Raw genomic sequence first — 25,979 nt, forward strand, 5'->3', positions numbered from 1 at the left:
GGGCACATACTTTTCCAGAGCGCGATTTAGACTCCGTCTGCACTTTGCAGTATACTGAAACTACATGGTCTCCATTCGTTGTCTAACAGTACGTGGGATGCTACCAACCGCTTATCTGTTCTTTCTAGCAAAAATACTCTCCAAGCCTTCTTGACTGATTTATTAACTCCAGTAACCATTTTTGCTACGATGACGACGTGGTTTCCCTGTCTCTGTAATGACACCGTTGACAAGGTCAGGCCAGTTTGTAGCTACAAGCTCTAAAAAATTTCCCTTTCATTCCGATCTTGCATCCCAAACACTCGAGCCGGCCGGAGGGCCGAGCGGTTCTAGGCGCTACAGTCTGGAGCCGTGCGACCGCTACGGTCGCAGGTTCGAATCCTGCCTCGGGCATGGATGTGTGTGATGTCCTTAGGTTAGTTAGGTTTAAGTAATTCTAAGTTCTAGGGGACTGATGACCTCAGAAGTTAAGTCCCATAGTGCTCAGAGCCATTTTTTTGAACCAAACACTCGAGCTGTACTCAAGAATAGATGACTTACACTTCCCTAAAATTCTTTCAGTATACCGAAGTTGACTACTCGTCTTCCTACAATCGACGTTACTTGCTCGTTCCATTTTATGTTACTTTTCAACGTTACATGTAGGCATTTCATCGACGGACCTGTGTGAAGCAGCACTCACCTGATGCCGTGTTCGAACATGATAATATTGCTTTTCCCACTCCAATGCATTAATTCACGTATTTCCACATTTATTGCAAGCTGAGTTTATCACACCAATTAGAAATCCTGTCCAAGCCGTCCTGTATTTTCCTGCAGTCGCTAAAAGACCGCCTGCATCTCGTGATCGTGCGGTAGCGTTCTCGCTTCCCACGCCCGGGTTCGATTCCCGGCGGGGTCAGGGATTTTCTCTGCCTCGTGATGGCTGGGTGTTGTGTGATGTCCTTAGGTTAGTTAGGTTTAAGTAGTTCTAAGTTCTAGGGGACTGATGACCATAGCTGTTAAGTCCCATAGTGCTCAGAGCCATTTGAACCATTTGATTTGCTGAAAGACCATACTTTCCTGTACACCGCTGCGTCATAAGGAAACAATGCAGATTGCTGCTCACCCTATCCGACACATATCGAGAACAAGAGCGGTCCCATCACACTTCCCTGGAGCACTCCTGTTAACTCCTTTCTCTGTGATGAACGCTGGCCATCTACAGCAACATAAGGGGTCTATTTCTTAAAGCCTTCGAGCCACTCAAATATCTGGGAAGGTTTTCCGTATTCTTAGACCTTCGTCTGCAGCGTAGCATTGTGAGAAACGCTTTGTATAAATCTGGGGTTTTGGAATCGCTTGTTTTCCTTCATCCGTAGTTCGAAAGATATCGTGCATAAAAGGATAAGTTGAATTTCGCACGAGTGTTGCTTTCTAAATCCGTGCTGATTTGCGAATAGAAACTTTTCTCTCTCAGTGATATTTATTTGTATTCGAACTCAGAATTTGGTTAGGAATTCTGCAAGATACTTACATTAAAGATATTTGTCTGTAATTTTGCGGATGCTTTCTTTTACTTATCCTATGTAAGGTAGTCAGCTGCCGTTTTTCTAGGCTCTTCATCTCTTTCCACAACACAAGAGAATCGATAAATGCGTGCTAAGTATGAAGCCAAAGCCGAAGAGTCCATGTGGTATACACTGTAAGCAGCTATTATTGGTGTTGCTGATTCTGTTTGTGTGATCTTCAGTCAATACAGTGGTGTCATGCGCTTCTCCATGCTGCTCTGTCCTGCGGAACCCTGTTAATCTCTGTATTACTACAGCAGTTTACATCCACTTCAACCTGCTTACATCTTGGCCTCCCTCTACAATTTCAGTCACTTACACATCCCCCATCACTAAATTAACTAGTCCCTAATGCATCAAAATATGTCTTATCATTTTATCCCTTATTTTAGCCAAGATGTGCCGTCCATTTATTTTTTTCCTAGTTCCATTTCGTATTTTCTCAGAAGTTATCCGATCTACGCATCTAATTCGCAGCATTCCTCTGTACGTACAGAGCTTCTATTCTCTTCTTGTTGGAACTCTGTAGAAGGCTACATTTTAGACAAATACCTTCAGAAAAGACTTCCACTAACTTATGTTTGTATTCGATGTTAACAAATTTCTCTTTTTCAGAAACGCTTCTGTTGTTAATACTAATCTGCATTTAACACCCTCCCTGCTTCAGCCATCGTCAACTAGACTCGAAGGAGAAAAAAATGGAAAAAAGAAAAGACACATTACGTAGGAATTATCCGCATAGGACGGAAAGCGGTAGATATGATTTACATGAACAGACGAACATGTGATTAGAATTTTAGAAAAAATGAGTGAATTGTTCAAGAGAAAGAGCTTCATAAACTGAGCAAGCCAATAACACTTTGGCCCGTCTCTGGCCCTTACTCTATAAGTTGTTAGACTTGGCATTGATTGCTAGAGTTGTTGGGTGTCGTCCTGAGGGATATCGCCCCAAATTGTATCCAATTGAGGCGTTAGATCTTCAAAATTTCAAGATGGTTGGAGGACTCTGTCCATAATGCGCCAAACGCTCTCACTTGAGGAGAGATCCAGCGACGTTCTTGCCCAGAGGAGTTTCTACTGCTTGTCTTCTTGCTTGCCAAATGCTGTATTGGTCAGAAAGGTCACCGGATCTCATCCCAGTTGAGAACGGTTGGAGCATTCTGGGCAGGGCCCTCCAGCCATCTTGGGATTTTGACAATCTAACAGAATTTGGTGCAATATTTCTCAGGAGGCCATCAAATAACCATGTCGATCAATGCCAAGCCTAATAACTGATTCCATAAGTACCAGAGGTGGACCCTCTCGTTATTGAGTTGCTCAAGTTCTCCCTCTTGAATAATTCATTGATTATTTCTGAAATTGTGGTCTGTACATGTACATCACATCTGCTGATTTCCGTCCCATTCGGATAATTCCTTCGTAGTGTGCCTTTTTTTGTCTTAGTGTGTACCTTCCTGCCCAGATACTAATCATCTACTAAATTTAGTGCCTCATTTACTTATATGATTCCCTTTGCATCATCTTGGGCAAATCGGCGACAATGCGTCATCCTTGTTTTATTTTATTTTCAAGCTATTTGACCCGTTCAGCTGATCTCCCAAGTATTTCGCCATCTCCGACAGACTTACGATGTCATTGGCAAACATAAACGTATTATTTCGTCTCGCTTTCCAAATTTATCTTGGATTTTCTCTCACTGCTTGGTGAATGTATAGACTGCATAACGATGGTACGCTACAGCTCTGTCTCACTCCCTTCTTAACTGCTGCTCCCGTTTCATGTCCTTCGACTTATAACTGCAGTTTGGTTTCTGTAAAAGTTGGAGATAACCTTTCATTCTTTGTATTTTATCGCTCTGGGTATTTTATCCCTGCTGCCGTCAGAATTTCAATCAGTGTATTTCAGTGAACATTGGGTAAAGCTTCCACTAAACTGTAAAAGCAACTTTATATTTATGTAGGGTATGGGTACTTCACAAAAGAAATTATATTACAATTGTCTCACACTGCAAACTCATATGCGTGCCACGAATATAGTTTTTTGATCCTTTAGCCATCCCTAGCAACTTTGTGGAATCGCCAGCGAAAGCTCTCCTAGGAAATTCTTGGATTACGTGGCTAACAGTCTGCTTTTCAGCGGCACAAACATGGTTCAAATGGCTCAGATCACTATGGGCTTAACTTGTGAGGTCATCAGTCCCCTAGAACTTAGAACTACTTAAACCTAACAAACCTAAGGGCATCACACACAACCATCCCCGAGGCAGGATTCGAACCTGCGACCGTAGCGGTCGCACGGTTCCAGACTGTAGCGCCTAGAACCGCTCGGCCACTCCGGACGGCTCAGTGGCACAACCACAACTTGCAGAAGTTATTTTCGTCCACTTGTACAAAGAATCGGCCTACCTTCCAGTGCTGGTTGTTATTTGGTTAAGAACCGACCAGATCGGGCAGTTCAGTCAGGTGCTTTGGTACGCAAGGTATCTTAAGTTGTTCGCATCACAACATTGATCTGCCAAGTGTGTCTCTAGCAGTGATCCATATTAAAGCCGTTCCCATCTAACATTCTTCCGGTTTTCATGGGTGAGTGACGATAACGATGCCTAACTTTGCTGGTACTTGGAATGTTAGCTTGAGAAAGGAGTTTAGGATCTGTAAATGCTATAAACGTATATAGGCCGTTCTTTAGTGTACCTTCTAAGGCAAGTAGTAGGGTTAGTGAACCTAGCGAGTCACTAAATATCTCCAGAACCAATATTGATGTTTTCCGAGGTAAATTTCTACTAGTTTTGCCATTATTCTGTAAACAATTCGTGTCAGTATTTTGATCAGAAACTTTACTTTTTTATGTTGCCGAACCCCACAGGTCCACAGATGCCTCCAGTCACAATTTTGCAGCAGGATGATGCCCCACCTCACTATCATGGGGATATTGTCAAATTTCACCATGAGGCCTTTCCTGAGCATTGAGTTGGAAGTGGTGGGTCCCATTACCTGACCCCCTCGGTCTCCCAATGTCACTCCACTGGATTTCTGGATTTTAGTGCAAGGGGACATTGTTAAGACGCCAAGGGTTTGAGGTATCGTATGGTAGATTTGAGACAGCGAATCTACGCCGCAGTAGAGGTCATAACACCTGTCATGCTTATAAGCATGTGGCGAGAAGTGGAGTACTGTTACAGTATCTGTCGAGCTACAAATTGTGCCGTCATTGAACTGTAAAATCATGCATAAATATGTTTGAGCTCCTGTGTACAATGTTGGACAAATACAGTTATAAACCTTAATAGCTGCTGAAATATAAACAAATGATTTTATTTACCTCTAGCCCACTTTCTTTTGTTGCTGTTTCAGGATAGAATCGTGAAAATGACCTCAGAACAAAAGTGGAGACTGGAAGATGTCTTCAAGTGGTCTCCTATACGTTTTGCAGAGGAGACAAATGCGTGGGAATGGATAGAGAGAATGTTGGAAAACGGGTTGTCAGCAAAGGAGCTCATAACCACGAAGAGAAAGCTGTCCGATTTGGAGACGGCAGTCGCCTTAATGCACGTCTTCTGCACGGGCGGTTACCTGCGGCTGCTGCGGCTGGCACTGTCAGTGGACCCGAGATTGTCATCGACGAGTCTAGACGGGAAGGGATCGACGCCGCTGCACGTGGCAGCCGCGAACAGGAGAGACGCTGCAGTGCGGCTGCTGCTGGACGCGGGCGCCGACTGGGAGGAGAGAGACGGCCTCGGGCGCACGCCGCTCCACGTAGCCGCCGCCAGTGGCAGCATCCATGCCTTCCGGCTGCTGTTGGATGCCGGGGTTGACCCAGAGGTTCGGGACTCTGAAGGAAACACGGCGGTGCACTTCGCTAGCGAAGCTGGCCACACAGGTATCCTGAAGGCGCTGTACGGCAGGGGCGTGTCGCGTTGTCTAGTCAAGTTGCAGCTGCTCTTGTCAGCGGAGAGTTGCAACGTGGAGGGCGTGCGCCTCGCTCTGAAGCAGACTTCCAGCTGGGGCGGCGCATGGAGCGACTTGCACTGCGTGGCGATCAAGGGCAGTGGCACGGCTGTGAGGACGATGCTGACTGCCGGCGTCGACCCGAACGCCCGCGACGCCAACGGCGACACCCCGCTGCACGCCGTGGCAGCCGCGGGCTGTCCGGGGGCGGCGGAGGCCCTGGTGGAGGCCGGCGCAGACGTGGATGCGGCCGACTCGAGCGGCTCGACGCCGCTCCACTACGCGGTGCGCGTGGGTAACCTGGGGGTGGCGCGCGTGCTGCTGGCCGCGGGCGCCAACGTGGAGGCGCGCGACGCCGAGGGCGACACGCCGCTGCTGCGCGCCGCCGCCAGGGGCTGCGCCGACGCCGTGGCCGCACTCGTCGCCGCCGGTGCCAGGACCGACGCCACTGACGCCGCCGGCAGGACCGCCGCACAGGTGGCCAGACTGGTCGGCTACAACGGGCTCATCAGCGCCCTGCTGGACCGCGCTGACAACCGCATTCCTTACGCCGTCGATAAAGCGCCGAACGCTGCCGATGTGATCCTGCGTACAGAGGGACTTGTAGATGTGTCTTAAAACAGAGTTGGTGATTGGCACCTTCTCGCAATTGTTATGTACGAGGGGCGTTCAGCAAGTAAGGCAGTACATTCTTTTTCTGAAAGCAGGTTGGCTTTATTCAGGATTCCATACACCATATTATTCCCCACTCCTTTGGCCACAAAACCCTATTTTTCAACATAATCTCCGATCAGTGCGACGCCCCACGTCACCATACTGGAATGGACTGTACGCCAGCGAGGTACCATTCTACAGGTCGACGTCGTCACAGCCAACGTCTTGCTGCATCAACAACTTCCCTGTCATCCACGCACTGCTTCCTGCGGAGTCCATCCCTTATTGGCTCAGGTCAGAAGGTGGGAGATCTGGGCTGTGGGACAGATGACGAAGAACAGTCCAATGAACTTTTGTGTGCTCCTCTCAGGTGTGTAGACTTGTGTGAGGACTTGCGGTCTTGTGGAGAAGAAGGAGTTTTTTGCCTTTTAGTGGTGACGGACTCACTGAAGACCAACATTGCAGGAGTCACAGCTGTGTGCAGCAGGGCGGCATGAGGGACTGGTTTGCGCGATCTTATTGTGACATGACAGACGTCTCGCCCAACGACTCACCATGCTTTTGTTCATTTCGATGTCTCCGTAGATATGTTTCAAGCGCCTATGAATATCTGTGGTTCTGTGGTTTTCTGCCAAGAGGAACTCAATGACAGTTTTGTGCTCGGAACGTACCTCCTGTACCAACACTATTTTGATGGCTACGTGTTGTGCTGTCACCTACTGGAGATTCATGAAACTATAGAGGCTGAAGCGGGAAAATTCCACGATGTCCCGCAACAAATACCGCAGTTTGTCAACAGAAATTGACCGAGAAAAAATGTACTGCACTACTTACTGAACGCTCCTCTTATCTCTACGAAACCATTATCACACTGATCATTAGAAATCCAACCTTTCCCTCTTCGAAAATTTTCCTCCTACCTAAATATTATCCATCAATCCCACCGCTTCAAATTAAATAGCATTCCTGGTATGTTGCAGCACCAAAACCAATAAATCCTCTCAACCCATGACGTACAAACACTTCGCATCCAGTCACAAAGCAACTTCGGCTCACACTTCGAAACTTCATGAGATATACCCATCTTATGATATTAGTTTCCTCCTGTTCTTGTTGGCCTCCTACATTCTCGTACGTGCCACTTTGTATCTCATCTCATCTTTTCGTACCCTCTCTCCTCAAATCATTACCCACTTCAGGCCGTATTAAAATAGTCTTTCTCAACTCGGATCTCGTTTATGTCCATGGCATCTTACGCCGTGTATCTTATCCTCTTCCCGTATATAGGGTGTCACAGGAGGAATGGTCAGCATTCAGGGATGTGACAGAAGCAATCATTTCAAGCGCAAAAAAAAAAAAAAAGAAAAGAAAAAAAAAAAAGAAATTCATATTGACATATGCTCTATTCCAACTTGTTTCCGAGAGGTATAGCCCATTTAATGTACGTCGTTATTTATTTCCTATACTGTTCAGTACGTTGTCAGGTTTACACACGTACAAGAATCAGTAAATATAAAACATGTGTTTTACAAAGCAATAATTGAAAAACACGTATTTTAACTAATTCACCTTCAAGGATTATCGTACATACCGTATTGTACAATTCACAATAAATATTCAAGTATCTCAAATGAATTTGTGCACTTTTGAAAGAACATGTTGTTTTGTTTGTCTGAGTGCATCTGTACTTCGCCTAACTAGGCCGGTAGCGTCCATGATCCGACCAAGCACTTATCTGACATATTCATGTGTCGTTTGTACACTATATACCTTATCCAGCCCCATGAACAAAAATCTAATGGCATGAGATCTGGCGATCTTGGTGGCCAGTTAACTGTACTACCACGACCAATCCACCTGTTGGTGTAGATGTTCCCGCAAACATCTGGTAAAATGTGGAGAGACTTCGTCATGCTGAAAGTACATCGCAGTCCGCGTACCCAAAGATACCTCTCGAGGTGTATAACAAACGAATTGAAAAAAAAAAAAGAAATGCAAGTAATTCTGTCCAGTCATTCGCTCCTCCAGAATGACCGGATCTATGAATATGTTACTGATCATGTCGCACCTAACATTGATCCAAAAACGAACTTGGAATTAGGTTACCACTGTAGCGCATGGGTTTTCCCGCGACCATCAATGATTATTAAGTGTGTTGTTCGGGGAGTAAGACACAAATGTCCGCGCCACTGACCCAAATATAAGTGTACATTAAATGTGTCCTATCTCAGAAACGGCCCGGAATAGGGCATATGCCCATATGAACTTATGTGCTTTAAATGAGCGCCCCTGTCATATCCCAGATTATTGACTATTCCTTCAGATACACCGTGTACTTCATCACACTTAACCGCAGCATAGCATCCTCCCTGTCTGTGCCCTACATCTACACTTTCTTGGTGAAATTACGTCGCTACATTATCATTTGAGCAATACCACTCACTTCATCACTTGTAAATGTCGATAGTGAGAATTCTAATGACAAATAGGTTAACATGTGATACATATTATATATTATTGTCCACTTTGTGAAGTAAATAAATGTCTCATTTCAGACTTTTACTGCAATTTTTTCCGATTTGAAGCTTCTCTCTGGCTATGAATGGAACATTTGAGCCGCTTACAACTTAATAATAATCAAGAAAAATAATTTAACACTTAACAAGATATGCCGGTAATTCTACACCTCCACAATCCATGCCCTACCGCAGTTGAATCCAACTAACAGCCGCTTCAGGACCATTAAATTCGTCTTTGCATCAACACATCGTATCACATAAAACGCAGTGTGTTTCTTTCTCCGCACCTGGTCTTGTTTCAATCCCTTCTGTTCATAAAGCGTATGTTTAGACGTTAACTTAATATCTCACCCCCCCCCCCCCCCCCACCCCCTCTCTTTCTCTGTCAAATCCTAGACGCAAACTTCTTTTCTTCCGACTCGCTATGCTTTCTGTGCAAGTCCTTAACCCTACGTTGACACACAAATCAACATTGCTCTCATCCTGCATTTGAATCATATTATGTAATGCATACATGAATAAAATCACCACATATTACATGTAAATCACAAAATAAGAATTACTTTTACTCCAATGTATGGGCCCGCATCTCGTGGTCGTGCGGTAGCGTTCTCGCTTCCCACGCCCGGGTTCCCGGGTTCGATTCCCGGCGGGGTCAGGGATTTTCTCTGCCTCGTGATGGCTGGGTGTTGTGCGCTGTCCTTAGGTTAGTTAGGTTTAAGTAGTTCTAAGTTCTAGGGGACTGATGACCACAGATGTTAAGTCCCATAGTGCTCAGAGCCATTTGAACCAATCCAATGTATGGGATTTATACCAATGTTTCAAATTTTTAACATATGTTGTAATTAGTTTTAAAAAAAAACTTGGCCGAATAACAGTTGTATAATTGCTCCCATGACGAACCACAAGGGGCAAAGAAGGATGAAACAGCAATAAATAAAATCTATTGGTGAAATGTTGATTATTTCTTGTACTACATTTCAGAACAGTCTCCGGAAAGATCCTTTCCTTTTTTCTTGTAGCAGCAGTACGATAACTCACTTATAAAGAGATCGAGTCGGTATGTGTGGGGAAAATACGCAAAAAGTTCAGAATAAAGCACTCAGGTCGTCGCAGAATTGTAGGAATTGTAAGCATGCAGAGCACATTCGCTGAACATCTCAAAACTGGAACCACACTCCCTCCTCCTCAATCTCCGCCCATGGTCTGTAAACATAAATACATGCGTTCAAATTTTGAACACAGGCAAAACTTTATTTACGTTACAAATGCATCAACAAGAGTCAATAACTTATCAGTGATCATACATCACTCTGCAAGAAATAAGCTTTTAGCATATTATGGGAGATCTCAAACAACACTCACCGAACCAGTGACATTGCAGTACACGGAAGATTTAAATTTAACTTACATCTGTTCTTCTTTCGCTTCCGAGTAGCCCCTTTCCCTCCACTGCTATGGTTCGTAATACTTTTTTGTGCTAAACATACGTTTTATTGAAATTACTTCGTAGAGACCAAAACGATAAATCACAGTTCGAGCATTAAAGATGAAGTTAGCCATAAATAAGAGCCTAAAGATCAAAAGAAGAAAAGAACATAAAAATCGTGAATGAGACTTATAATGGGTGATCAAAAAATTTCCGTTCGAAAGACATACAATGCCGAATGGGTATGCCAATAAGGCAAAATTGCCGTAAGTATTGAGGTATTCATTCATAATCGCATGGGGAGAGATTAGGGCAATAGGGCTCTCACTTAGGATTAATTGTTATTGCCCATAACGCATGAGACTGGCCTCCCAGATCGACCGTCGTCTTGTGCCGAATCTCTAGCACTACGGAATTTGGGGCATCGTTGCGCAACGGTGGTTTTCTACAGATATGCTGCATCATACACATTCTTGATTTTCCGGCGGATGTATACTGGTGTTTGTCCTTCGCAGCTAAGACAAAAATAACAGCGTGGTGGTCTTGTTGGGCCGTATTTGGTAATAGTTCACGTTTCCACATTTACCGCTTCCACATTAGAAAGACACGAATGCCGTACTCATCTCTTGCCTACTGCACACGTCGGTGCTTATATACCCGCATTGGGGTCGCGGTATATTGTATATATGTTGCAGCAATGTCCTTAAACGGAAACATTTTGATCGCTACTTATAACATTACGGTTTCTTTCATTGATACAACAGGTTGTAAAGTTAAATGGTAAGTTCGTATTATGAAAGCGATTAAATGGTTCAAATGGCTCTAAGTAGTATGGGACTTAACATTTGAGGTCATCAGTCCCCTAGACTTAGAACTACTTAAACCTAACTAACCTAAGAACATCACACACATCCATGCCCGATGCAGGATTCGAACCTGCGACAGTAGCAGAAGCGCGGTTCCGGACTGAAGCGCCTAGAACTGCTCGGTCACAGCGGCAGGCTGAAAGCGATTAACACAGGGTCGAAGGATCAGAACTTCTGTATAGGTGTAAGGAATAAGTAAACAACGATGGATCGGTACTCTGAAGGCTGAAGTGTGAGTGAGTACACTTGAAGTGGGAAGAAGTTGGTAAGCTTTCTGCTGCTCTTTTCAGTATCGTCGCAGTTTTGCTGCGACCAGCAGCTGATGACCGCCGTTTCTACTCGCTAAAACATGAGAAAATGGCTCCAGTCGTAGTAAGGAAATCAAATTCAATACAAGCGTAAGAATAGCTATCCGAGAAACGTACTATAGATTCGAAAGCAAAATATTACTTGTAGATTTGTCTAAAACCGAAAGTAAAGTCAGCCAATGAAACGAACATTCTTTCTGGGTGTTAACAATAAGTGCCAGGTTGAATTAATAGAAGAGATAGTTAAGATTCAACGCAGAACGTCACATTTCGTCGCTTATGTTATTGTAAGCTTGAGAAGAGTACAGAAATACTTAACAAACTGCAGTTGTAGACACCGCAGAAGCTAGAAAACATATTACTGCCTCCCACATACGTACCCAGTACGACAAAAGAGTCAGAGGAAGTACAGGTCACGTGGGGGATTACCGCTAGTCGTTCTCCCCGCGCATGCAGTAGGGACGTACGAAGCGGGTATAATACCCGTTCCAGAAGTACTCTCCTCCACACACCATAAAGTGGCTTGCGCTGAACAGCTGGATATGTAAATTAAAAACCGAATATTGCATGCTTCATCGTATACCTTAAGGAATGACTGCAATGAATACAGAGAAGAGCTGATGCTTGTCATTCCACGCTCAGTCCGGAAATGGACAGAGGTGAGGATCGGTCCTGGTACATCTGCTCTTCAACACGAGTCAGCAACAGTTTTCCATGAGCACATGTTGACTTATATACCGTGTAGCTTTGGGTGAGATTGTATTTACATGGTCTGAAGTGGTATGATTTTATCAGCGTCAGATCTGAATGATACTATATGGAAAGAGCATGCAGGCGTACTGTTAAGGGAAGAACACCGTACGTTGTTTATAGAGGAAGAAAACATTCTTTTGTGACAAGCATGCAGCCTAGACCAAGTACAGCTATTGCGTCCCAACTAACAGAACCGGAAATACGCCATCTCACTGTTGCCAGATGATAAAAGATATATTTGATGTAGAGTATAACACTAAAGGGCGCTAGATTTAAATTTAGTGTAAATGATTATATAATCAAGTGGTTTCATACCGAAGGAGCTTAAAATGTGTTAGTTGGCAATGATTTATCACAGATTTCTGAGGGAAACAGTGAAAATTATTTACTTTTTGCTTAACTTTTCTGTAAAAGCCTTGACCAAGGTATCTTACTCAGAAGGAAAATCATTTCTAATGTTTCAAACGTATTATAACACAAATACTGAACATTTTACAACGTTGAAATGTAATACGTGGAATAAAGGCATGAAAAGAAATTAGCTAAACTCAAAAGAGTTATTCCCGTAGCAAGGTATTGTAATGACGTTGGATTTCAAAAATCTAATCACAAATATTTCAGTCGAATGTTAAGTAAGACTCAAATAAAATTTACAGAAGAGGAAAATAATCTCTTGAAGAAGGGCTCAAATACATGGTGTACCTAAGGACCGGGAGCTCTTTCAATTATTTATTACACAAGAACTAAACATTGCACAGATGTCATACATATTGCATTTAGAAGAGAAACTGTGAAAGGTTTTTACAATTATTCGATATGCGAACTATGAGTGACCCGGCAGACGTCAGTACGGTAATCGAATTCTTGCCATAACCGTCCCAGCGTGGCATCGTCGACTGTGGCTGTTGCTTCCTGTGTTCTCTCCCGGAGCTGTGCTACATCACGCGGTAGAGGCGGTACGCACAGCAGATCTTTAATGTGTCCCCACAGAAAAAAGCCCCACGGAGTGAGATCTGGTGACCGGGTAGGCCATTTCATGAAACAGCTGTCCCCTTCTGTAGCCTGGCCGCCATGTTTGCGACTAGTGCTAACTATCGGAAAATTAAAAAACTACACTGTGGTGGTATACATGCAAAAAAACTTTCAGGCTTTCTCTTCAAAATGACATATGTATGATATCTGTACAACGTTTGGTTTTTGTGCAATAAATAATTGAAAGTGTTTCCGGATGGCCGGCCGCAGGTGGCCGAGCGGTTCTAGGCGCTTCAGTCTGGAACCGCGCAACGCTACGGTCGCAGGTTCGAATCCTGCCTCGGGCATGGATGTGTGTGATGTCCTTAGGTTAGTTAAGTTTAAGTAGTTCTAAGTTCTAGGGGACTGATGACCTCAGATGTTAAGTCCCATAGTGCTCAGAGCCATTTGAACCGTTTGTTCCCGAACTTTATGTACATCCTGTATAATGTAACGGCAAATGTTACAAACCCAAATATAGTAGTAAACCTTACGGTAGATCTTAAAAATGGTCTTGATTGTGTAAAAATGGAAAATTTGCAGCAGGTTAGAATATCCCATAATGTTCGTAATGTTTTTAGTAAAATTGAATTTTTATGGTTAGTGTCCACAAGATAAAGATTAAAAAATATTAATGCTAAATTAAAGCAAAATGAAGACTTTGTAGCAAAATCTAATAAATTTAATGCTGTAGTTATTGCCAACAAGGTTCAATCCGTTTCTAAAACTTTAAAATTTCTTGAAACAAACTAAGTTTACGAACTGGAGGAGGATTCGACTTCTACTTCATCAAAAAAAAAAAAAAAAAAAAAAGTATGTAGGCGACGTCAAACACCTGTTAAGGCCTTTTCATAGGAAACAGTTGATTAACATGAATACACAAGTTCCCAGGCTACATTCTCCGTTCAAGGTCCATAAAATTAATCATCCAATTAGTCCGATGTGAACAGTGGGCTCCATGAATTAGCTAGGTTTCTTTATGGAAAGACGAAAAAAATCATAAAAATAATTATTCAGTTGCTAAGAGTCAGATTTTGGTGTTTTTAAAATTAAAAGTTTGGAATGTCACCAAGAGACGAAAATAATACAGTTCGATATTACTAATTTGTACACCTCTGACTGGGAGATTTCAGATACGTCTTCGCTGGACATCGGGGCTCAGTTGGAAGCGGGACTCATCAATGAAGACCTTCTACTCCAGTAAATGAGATTTCAGGCCCAAGACGTGTTTGGAGTTGCCCGCACAGCGGTGGGACACCAACGTGACTGCCGCACGCCATATAGCCAACAACCAGTACCGACGGTCAGGTGTGCCACTCCCTTTCAAAGCGGGATCCCTTTAGTTGTCATCCGCGGGACCCTTAGAGTACAGCGATACGTCAACGGTATTCTACGCCCTGTTTTGTTGCCCTTCGTGGCAAGACATCTCGGAGGCGTACTATTGTGCCGTCAGAGTTCCCTCAACCACTACCAACCGTGACCTGAAATCATCCCTGAGGCTTCCCACACCAAGCTGGCCGGAGTAACGCCGTTGGCCTCTCCAAAACACTGGAAGAATGGGGCCTCTCCCCAGGCCGTCGCCATATTCGCCGACAGTCGTCCGAGGTAGTGCAGAACCACGATTTACCTCTGAACACAATGCGATGCCATTCATTTAGCAGTCCATGCTTCACGGTCGCGGCACCCACTCCATACGCAGCCGTTCACATTGCACTGCAAACAACAGCCAACGTATGGGGCGGTAAATTCATAGTCCCGGTGCTGCTAGCCTCCGACCACTGTTGCGGAATGACATAGATTGTTACAGGGAGACAATTACTTGTTCTCGGACAGCAGATACAGACAGATGCGAAGGGGATGCGACGTGCTTGTTCTACAACACGGCGATCCTGCCTCTAAACACCCCATGCATTCCAGCATCAGGCCACTGTCGCAATCGAATGCCGCACTAGTCTGGATGTTGCACTATTTGAATAGCCGGCCAAATGGAGACCCGTAGTGAGGACTCTTTCAAACACTGTCAGCTGCTGATGATGCTTTCTCACACTAGTATGCGGCATTTCCCTGCCCTTTCAGTGATCACTCGACATCTGATGCTGCTAACGTCCGTTATATACCATACCAGGCCTGGTAATACCACTAAACACGAACACTAATGCACACTACAGGCCGTTCTGCCTGACACAGAGAAGTACAACTCTAATTACTTACATACGCGCCGATAATGTGTACGTGTACGAAGTTACATTGACCTCCATGTCTGTCTTCTGGGTCCTTCACTTTTTTTATCAGGCAGTGCAGATGTTGATTTGTCCTACTTCATTGCTTTAAATGCGAATATTTTAGGTTGGGCTTTACCGTGACTGTTATTGACATTAAATGAAACAACGAGTTTACTATTACCAGTCACCGTTTTATTTATTTCCACGACGTGTTTCAAAGGTTTAAACCTCCATCATCGAGTGGATTTACATTAGTTAGTATGACATTTGTGTGTGTGTTGTGTTACTTTTAGGAGGAACTTGTGGCACTGTCTAGTGGAGAAACCAGACACTGTTTCGGAACATGGTTTTGGGTTTCTTCTGACAAAAAATTAAACTTCATTGCTGTAACAACGTTCTTCTGTAGAGTGAGCGAGTGGGGTGGCGCAGTGGATAGCGCACTGTATTTGCATTTGGGAGGACGACGGTTCAAACACGCGTCCGGCCATTCTGATTTAGGTTTCCTAAATCGTTTCAGACAAATGTCGGGATGGTTCCTCTGAAAGGGCACGGCCGATTTCCTTCCTCGTACTTCCGTAATCCGAGCTTGTGCTCCGTCTCTAATGACCTCGTTGTCGCCGGGACGTTAAACATTAATCTCCTCCTCCTCCTCCTCCTTGTGTAGAGTGTATGAAGACATTTGTTTCTGGAGTTAGTTTTTGAAACATGCATTGCCATTAATAACGAAAAAAGAAACCGTCAGTTTTTCATTTCGTGTGATTTATCACGCAGCTACGTTTTTCACCTGATTTTGAAAGAAGAGTTCATTTCTCTCAAGGTCCCTAAATAATTTCAGATAGGTGCAGGTATTGTTCTGAATAAGGGCACGACCGATCTCCTCGATGAATCCGAACTAAATTTCTGTACCTAACGAATTCGTAGTGAAGCTAAACTCTTTTGCTTCTTTATTAAATATCGTCCTGTACGGGATTTTTTCGAAATATTGTCGTTATAGTGTGATGATTAAATGGGTAAGTGTCAGACCGTAGACACAAAGGAACGGGGTACAATCCTGAATCGGTCCTGTGGTTATTGTCTTTATTAACCTGTGGCTCTGCTATGAAAACCTGAAAAGTAGCGCCTGTACCATTCTTCGGAGACTACGTTAGGCAGTAGGTCACCTATAAGTGCCCACCTACGAAAGCCTACTTACATAGTTTCAACAGACAGTACTAACTGACGAATTTTAGCATATGCTATAACCGCCCGGTAGGGATCACCAAGAGAAGGTAAAACTAACTGCAGCGGTCAGGAGACATTTAAACAATCATTCTTCCACACTCCATGTGCGACTGCATGTAACGAAGCCTAATAGGTAGTAAAATGAGACGTACACTCTGCCAGGCGCTTCACATGGTTTTCCTGAGGACAGATGTAGATGAGATGCAAAGGAAAGTATTGCGATGTTCAAATCAGCCTTCAGATTGAGTCCATCCTTATATATTCATGAAAGACGTGAATAGTAAGCTGTTTTTGAACACCGAAATAGTGTGCATCACTAGCGTGATCCTCTGTGCTGCTGATGCATCTATCCCAAAAGTCCTCAGGCCGACTTCGGAGGTGACATGTGCCATGGTGGAATGATGAATGTTGCTCCGGAATTAAGGTTACACGCATGGCATTGCGACGGTTCAAATGCCAACCATCTGCTACGAGCCTCGCAGCTTTTCAGAGTGCACCGACAAAGGCTCGAAAACAATAAAAAGGACGAAGAAGAGGTCTTCGCAAATGTTTCTGGACTCGATAAGTCGACGCACTAGCTCTTTAAAGGAATGGGAAGCCATAAGGAGAATTTGCAGCAAATGTGTCAGAGCACTGCTGTACTGAGGCTGAGGTGTCTCTAGTCTATGTCTGGGGACACCACACAGGCAATGGCAGAATACTCTACTTCGGTTACTGCCACTGATAATCTAGATCCAGCTTTCTACCGCTATCGGTCACTGATGGAGAGGGGTGGTGGAATTTCTATTCCACCAACACCGAGGAATATAATTACAGCTGTTCTTTGTGGGAGCTTGAGAGTGCATTGTCTCGAGTCAATAAGAATGCACCAGTTACCGATTGAATCCCAGAAGCGCGTTACAGTGATTCAGACAGGATGTAAAGGAAATCTCCTATTGCTTTTTAATACAATTTGGTTGAGTGGAGACTTTTCCGATTCCCGGAAGGAGGCGATTTTAGTGCTCCTGAAACCAGGGAAGGGTCGCGCTTAGCTCAGTTACTGTAGCTTGGCTCTCAGTAACCACATAGGAAAGACGCTAGAATACATGGTCAACCGTCGTATTAGCGGGACCTACTTTGTCGCTCGTAGTGTGGGTTTCGGAGGTATCATTCGACCCTCACCTTACCATGCCGGAGGCCGAAACACAATAATCTTTCCTACACAGTCAACACCTGACTATTACCTTTCTCGATCCTGAGAAGACCTACGACACTATATGGAAGCATCATATTCTTGGACAGTTTCACAAGTGGGGCTTTCGGGGACTGCTACCAATATTCATTCGGTCCTTCCTTACCGGGCATTTTTTCTATATCGAGTCGGTGATGCCATCTCTCAGAGATGTGTTTGAAGTTATTTGGAATTGCCATCAGTGAGTCCACGGTTAAGCCTCCGGTTCTACTTCATTGTTTGTGGACGACCTTGATACACTCTGCACCTCCTCCAGCCTTGTAAAGACCACTCGACAGTTGCACCTAACGATACGACGGCTGGAGGAGTGGGCTGGTAGTACAGATTTCAAATTTTCCTCGGAGAAATGTGTTTGTGTTAATTTTAGTCGTTTTTGTCGCACTTTAACTGGCCTATGCTAAAAATTAGGGTACGTATGCAGCCTAATCTCCACTTTACGTTTCCCGACATTCCATACCGTTTCTCGCCTTCCAGTGGAGGGACTCTTCAGAAATAAGCCGCAAGCAATGAAGCTTTTCGGGATTCGTGTGCGGCAGGACTTATTACCTCTCAATGCAGACCATATTTCTGTGCTTCATCGGGGCTGAATTTGTTCGCTGCCCTGGTTAATAAGAAGACCCATACATTTTTTGGGTTTATCAGTGTAAAAAATGTATTTCACTGCAGGCAATTTTGTAAATCGATGTTTTACAGAATTTCATTTGGGCACTCTGTGTTATTTTTTACATTGATGCGCCTATACAGGCTAATTACATTGGCTGTGCTGTGTTATTTCCCGAATGGGTTCCCAACATTCGCCTATCTGGTACACTGACAATATATAACTCTGAAATACATGCGATCTTGAGGGAACTGGAGCAGATGTGGTGTTTTTCTACTACCCAATTCCTCGTTGGCAGCGACTGCCCTTCAGACTATCCTTCACTTGTATCCAGCAGAAAGGTATCTGCAGACGATGCACGACACCCTTCTCTACTTACAGAGACATGGCAAAGAGTTGTCATTTTCTGGGCGACAGGGCACGTGGGCGTCCAGTGGAGAGAAGTAGCAGATGATGCAGCTAACAGGGCCTGTTTGGAAAATACGATTGTTGAATGTGCTGCCCCCATACATGCAGTTTCCTCAGTGTTGAGGGAGACGATCATTCGTCTGTGGGAGGAGGTACGGTCGGTCAAACCAGCGGCACGACCGTGGCGTTCCACCTTCATTTCGCTGCGGCTGAAGGAAGTACTCTTAACGTGCCTCCAGATAGGGCACTGTCCTCTGTCGCTCGGATTCCTCCTCTGGCAGTATGCAATGCTTGGCGTATACAGGTATGTGTTCACCCCAGTTTAACAGACTGTGTTCTATTACCAAGCGGTGAGAGCTGCAACCAGCTTACCAGCTGATCCGCCCCCTGTTTAAGTAGAGTAGACGATGAATCGAATGTGGTCCGTATTTTAAGATTCTGTGTGGCGTCTGGTATTCTTAGTGGCGTCTTAGGCAGGAGAGTGTGAAGAGTTTCCAGAGTGGTTTCTTCATCTTGTATATTCCAATTGCTCGAGCAGGCACCATTCCTTGATACACTACTTTAGATGCTGTGTAGTTATGGTCTGCGTATTTCGATCACAAAGTGCCTTGAAGCGTACATATTTTGTTGTTTTGCGTAAAAGTGTGAGTGTGCGTGGGAGTGTTTGTACCAGGGTGGCTGAGGATTAGTTTTCCTTTTTTAACATGACTTGCATAGTTTTCATAAATAAAACCACATTCGTCTCCCATCAGTTAAATACGGGGGATGAAGACTTCACTGTTGGGCGCCCTATGCATACCACCACCACCACGAGACAGAATGGGAAGATGTTACTATTACTCTCATATCAACCTTGTTACAGGTTAATCCCACAACGCTACGATTGCTTTTCTTTCCTTGTGTTTATGCTTTGCACTGGAACTGCAGTTTTTGTGACTTGACGAATTTCTGTTTTCTATTTTTGAGGGGATATCTCCTTGTCGTCAGAGTCATCAATTAAACTAAAATATAGAAGTCGTGTGCACCATCCGTCTGCCAATCTTTTATACTTTGTTCTGCGCGTTATCGTATTTCAACTATTTCCGTGTCTTATTTCCCTTGCCAAATCGGGAAAGAATCTAGTATCTGTCAAAGTGAGCTTAGATAACTGCCTAGAAAAGACGCACGCTAACCAGTGTACTAGGTCAGCTTTCATGACGTAGATTAGATCCAGGTCAGAGCCATACCACTGTTTTGAAAGCTACTGAGCTACATGTTGAGCTATTTTTTATTTTCTTTCGGGGCTCCATGCCACCACTTCTAGGCTTTCCCTTCACTTTCTAGTTGTGCTTCCATCGGCAAAAGTCTCCGGAATATTTTTCAAAAAGGAAAAAGTCTATTATGTACTGTCACTGCTTTTCCTTTTAAGTATCTGTTTGCCTTTATAAACGGGATTAATAGGGAAGTCGTTACGCCCATGCAACATTATGCCCCCCCCCCCCCCCCCCTCATCGTAACACCTGGATCACCAAAACAATCATGTTCGGCAATGTTCCTGTATGCATTACGTGTTCCCATCTCAGGCCTTCTTCTGTGTTTGGTCCAACTTTCATCGAACTCTGTAACTTGGCATGGATATGTCATGAGAAAGTTACTTTCGTCCCTAAGTTTTGCACACCAGTGTACTTCCTCCAGAACTGCAACAGCGACGCCATTAGTTTTTGAGAATTTCCGCAAACTTCCAATTTGGAAGACGTGATAATAAAAAAAATATTGAGTGTTCGGTTGGTAATAACTCCATCGACGTTCGTATAAGAAAACGATTTGTCAGTCAGGATCTAAATTTCTAGCTCTTAATTCCAGTTTGTATCAATGGTCGTTTAGCATTTCTTTCTGTTACACAGGTTTCTTCATCGTCTGTATCATTCTACATCAAATTATAACTGTACAATCCAAATTAAGCCTAGATCGATGGATCAAGTGGGTCGTCTGCCCAGGATTTAATGTTTTGCAATCCAGCTGTTCTTTTGCAGCTCATGAGATTCTTTGACATGCAACACAGGTTTGGCACGATTTGTATATTTTCGAAACAGGCTTTTGGATTTCAATCCTCAGCTTCATTGCTGCTTGTCCTTTTTGGTTTCTAAGAAGACACTTTTGTCGTTTTGTACTTTGGCATTGATAATTTTGAAGAGCGACGAAGTGTAGAAGTGGTTTTGTACTGCATCTATCTTCTGCGATTTTTTCTAGGATGGTGCCTTCGTCGGTTCAGTATCAGTCAACGCATTAATTTTCATTTTCAGATTATCTAGTATCTCTGTTTTTCAATTTTTCTTTGTTTCGTTAACACTTGCTGCCATCTCCACATGTTCTTGCAAGTCCATAGGTGCATTCTGACGTTTCTCATCATGTGTGTTGTTAGAGACACTGATAGCCCTCTCGGCGACTGATTGTTGTCAGCTTTATAGTTCTCCTTTCCGTTCCCTGACCCTTCGACGGTAGTTTCTGTACCTCGTAAATACGTTTCTCCTACTTCCATTCCATGATATAAAGCCATGGTGGGGTCTGTTTACTTAAGAGAACAATGGCATACATCATTATAAATTTGCTTGCAGAATTCAGATATAACTTCACCACAATTTTTCTAAACTTTTCGGCAAAATATCGGTTGGCTAGGTCAGAAAAGGAATGAGTGATTCATTCATCATCAATAGCTCAAATGTGCTGACATGAGTGTTACACTATGCCACATGTTGATGTAATTAAACTACAAGATATCTTGAAGAAAAACACAAACAAGGGAAAAACTATAAGAAATACGCAGCGTATCTCTGATTCTAATCGTGACGAAGTGTTGTACGACGTGATAAGGTTTTGTCACTCAATTCCGTGAGCGTGTGCTTATTGAAAATATGAAAGAGTGACTCGTCACAGTAACAGCATCGACCGCCATCTTGGCAGTTCGGATGAATCACCGCGAGGTGGCTGTCGTAATGACAGTAGACTCGCATTTAGTGTGGAGCGTGATTGAAACCAACCTCCTGCCGATCGGATAGAGAGGTCCTACCGTATCATAAAATTGCTGAAGGCAAATGCCGGGATGGTCGCTTGGAAAAGGCCACCGGGTATTTTATTCCTCATTCTTGTCCAACAAGATCTTATTCCGATGCGTAGAGGGACGAAGTAGCGTGTAAGTATCCAGAGAAAAGGAAATTAGCATCTCACGTTCGTCTAACTGCTAATGAGCTGCAGAGCCTCCAACTGTTTAATGATTTTTATGCAGCCACGGGAGACAGCACTGTTACAAATACTTTTGTTCGACTCATTGCGGTAGTAAGTCTGGTGTTCCAGTGACGTAGTTGTTTTCTACACAAGTAATGTCACTCCACTATTCAATGGTTTGTTGTCTCTCTCTGTACAGCTACTCACCATACTTATGAACAACTTATAACTAGCAAGAGTAGTTTTAAAAGTTCATGGGATCATCACCAGATGTCAGTGATATTGCAACGAGATTCCCGCGTTATTACCTATTATTATAGGTTATGCTTTATGAATAAACAGTTGAAAAGTCAGTGTTCTGGGTAGAGAACTCTGGCGCTGACCTTTCTCTGTTGTTGTTCCCGTTTAGCGATTTGTGAAGATAGAGAAACAGGATTCGAGCAGTGATTAAGAAATTCATACCGATTTTCAGAACACACTGGGGGGTGGGGTGGGGAGTGGGTAGGGGGGAGGACCTGCTCCTACATATTCAATTGTAGCCGAGTGGAGAAGCGAGTTTAAATTTGGTAGGGAGGCTTTAGATGATGATCAGCGTAGTGGTCGGTCAAGTTGTGCCACTACCCCAGAAATTATTGCAAAAGCGCATAGAACGGTTATGGAGGATTGCTGCTAGAATGTACGAGAAATTACTGAATCTGTACGGATGTCATCTGAACGGGCACATCGTATTTGGACAGTGGAACCGGATATGAGAAAATTATCTACTAGCCTGGGGCCCCAGACCTTTAACGCAGGATCAGAAACGCATCAGAATGGAAATTGTTGATCCGATTTCAGAGCAACCAACATGATTTTTTTTGTGGTGGTTTGTGACCACAGATGAAAGCTGGAGCCCACTGCTTTACTACAGAGCCAAATCAACAACCAAAGCTGTGGAAAACTGTTGATTCACCACCGCCAAAGAAAGCAAAGGCAGTATGGTCGGCCGGAAATGTCTTGGCGTCAGTTTTATGGAATGCGAAAGGGATTCTGCTGATAGATTGTCTTCCCATTGGTCACAAAGCTATGGGGCAATTCCATGCTAATTTCATGTATCAACGACAGCAAAATAAATGCAAAACAGGCAAGGTTTGATAAGGAGGAAAGTCATCTGTCATCAAGACAACGCGAGTCCATACACAAACGTCGTTGCCATCGCAAAAGTACATGAACTAAAATATGATTTATTGCCACACCTGCTTATTTTCATGATTTGTTTGTATTAGACTTCCATCCCTTCCCCAGTCTCAGAATTTTGATCGGTGAATAGAGAGTTTCTTCAAACGACGAACTGATAGCCGAAGTTGACAGATATTTTGCAGGTCTGGTCGAATCTAATTTGTGAGATGGAATTGAGGCATTGTAACATCGCTGGACCAAGTGCACTAGTGTTTAGAGAGCTGCACTGAAAAATAAATGTTGGACTGTGGTAAGTCGTTACTTTCTATCGCATTTCTCACACTTTTCAAACTACCCTCGCATTCCAGTACAGAGAGCAGAGTTAATTTTACAGCTAAAAATATCCCCGGTGGTAGCAGAATCTTCCGATGCTGACTTCCGAGAGTGTGGTATGCACAGAGCAGTCATGGCTAATTTATTGGGTTGACTGAAGAGATAACAACAGCTTGTGAAGTTGAAGCATTCAGTGATGACTTAACGTGTGTGTGGCGCTCATTAAAAAGCCACTGAATCTAAGCTTTGATGGCTATACGGATATCTGATCTCCGACATTTCCTAATACGAGTTCAGTCTCATAGGTGTGGTGACCCGTCGCTCAAGAGCTCCATCGGATTCTGATTTCGCTTCTGCCCTCATCCTACCTTTGTGCAACATAGGAGGCTGGGTGAACCGGCACTGAAATGATATGCAACTGCCTGAGTGGTGTGAAAGCTTGGAGACAATCGTAAGAAGTTCCGCTAAACTGTGAATCTGGTTGTCATGCTGCATATAATTTAAAAGAAAAGCGTTATGACTTATTGCTTTGTAAAGAGGCACTGCATTGGATATAATCTTCTTTAAAGTAGAGCAAAACATTTAGCTGCCACAGTAGTTTACTTTCAGGTAGTGATAAAACAGCTCATTGACTCCTATCTTAAGCTGTTGTATCTTATCGCAAAATATCTTCCACGAAGATGCACGATTTACGGTACGACATTAGTTTCAGAACAGCAACACGACTGCAACGATGTGAGTACACTAATTCTTCGTAAAAATTCGAAGCAGTTAGGAGGTATGCAATCTGAGTTCAGTGTCTCTTACAGAACCACACTGCAGACTAGTAGTCGCTGCTACTACTTCTTCGTTCAGAATATCTGGTAATTTTGAGTCAGAGAATTATTGCTGGTATCTGTGACGTCCAACGCTACTCACATGGCTTCATGCCAGTGTGAATTTGTGTTCAGGTGATAAGAAATGATACACATCTTCTGTACCATGTAAAAGTAGCAAATAACGGGTATATTTTTCTCAGCTATGTCGGTGACGATATTTTTTTTCGAGACTCAGGATATGCCATAGTGACTGTCCTGCCTATCTTGTTCTCAGTTCAAATCATGTAACATACAGTTTCTCCTTCCGTTGGTTTCCTATCTCAAACTATTCGTTGCCGAAAGGACATCGAGTAAATTGTCAGCGTGTAGACCAATTATCACTAATAAAATGTGTCTATTTGAAAACATCATGTGAGATATTTCCTTTTCGTTCCTTTAATATCCGTCACTGTTGCTGTAAGTCATTTCTTCGTGGTGATTAGTTTGGGACCATCACGTCGTTTTCAAACCATGGCCGTAGCCGTAAGTGTAATCATACAGTTCCCACCAACGTACTTGTATGTTTCCGAACATTCGTTATTACTAACAGTAATCATTACATAGGTACAAAATGATATACTTCGTATATGAGCATACAGTGTGTATTCTTTCCAACTGAAAGCAGTAAACCCGCTGAACTTAATACGAGTACAGCATAGTGAGATGTCACGTAACATGATCCAGGGAGCATTAAAATAGCTAAACAAGCCATTATCACAGAAAAAAACTTGCAACCTGCAGTAACACTGATGCGTATCGTGTGCGTCAGTAAAAAGCAGTTGTCTCAGTCTTCAGCAACGATTTCGTAATGAAATTCATTGGTCAGTTTACTCAAAATAATATCACTACTTGGTATCAGCCAAACAGCTCCATGCTTACGGACTTCATTTGAAATGCGAAAATTTTTGCTTATGCTTTACCGTGGCTATTAATAACGAATATAACAACGCGTTTAATCTTACCAGTCACTGTTTACTTCATTACGTAACAAATTTCGGAGTTAAACGTCCGTCATCAAGTTAACAAAATATGATGGTACAATGCGACAGATTACTCCGAAGTCGTCGTTGTTATGGTCTTCAGTCTAATGACTGGTTTGATGCAGCTTTCCATGCTACTCTATCCTGTGCAAGCCTCTTCATCTCCTAGTAACTACTGCATCCTACATCACACTGAATCTGATTTTTGTATTCATCTCTTGGTCTCCATCAATGATTTTTACCCTCCATGCTTCCCTCCAGCACTAAATTGGTGATCCCTTGATGCCTCACAACGTGTCCTATCAACCGATCCCTTCTTCTAGTCAAGCTGTGCCACAAATTCCTCTTGTCCTCAGTTCTATTCAGTACCACCTCATTTGCTAAGCGATCTACCGATCTAATCTTCAGCCTTCTTCTGTAGCACCACACTTCAAAACTTTCTATTTTCTTCTTGTCTGAACTGTTCATCGTCCATGTTGCACATCCATACATGGCTACACTCCATACAAACGCTGTATTTTCAGAACAGACTTCCTGACACTTTGTATTCTCTCTGCTTCGATCGTCCTACAACGACGTCCTCCTGAGTCCCCCCGCCGGCCGTTGTGGCCGAGCGGTTCTAGGCGCTTCAGTCCGGAACCGCGCGACAGCTACGGTCGTAGGTTCGAATCTTGCCTCGGGTATGGATGTGTGTGATGTCCTTAGGTTAGTTAGGTTTAAGTAGTTATAA

General features: G+C 43.6%; 1 protein-coding gene across 1 annotated transcript in view; it reads left to right on the forward strand.

Moving 5' to 3' along the window:
* LOC124594168 (ankyrin-1-like) overlaps positions 1-25,979 on the forward strand; it is a 71,672-nt gene that overhangs the window by 13,475 nt on the left and 32,218 nt on the right. Inside the window, exon 2 of the mRNA XM_047132524.1 lies at positions 4,904-5,865. Coding sequence (XP_046988480.1) covers positions 4,919-5,865 — 947 coding nt within the window. The 5' untranslated portion in view covers positions 4,904-4,918. The remainder of the gene's footprint in view (positions 1-4,903; positions 5,866-25,979) is intronic.

The sequence above is a fragment of the Schistocerca americana genome, chromosome 2 (assembly GCF_021461395.2).
Source record: "Schistocerca americana isolate TAMUIC-IGC-003095 chromosome 2, iqSchAmer2.1, whole genome shotgun sequence".
NCBI classification, from domain to species: domain Eukaryota; kingdom Metazoa; phylum Arthropoda; class Insecta; order Orthoptera; family Acrididae; genus Schistocerca; species Schistocerca americana.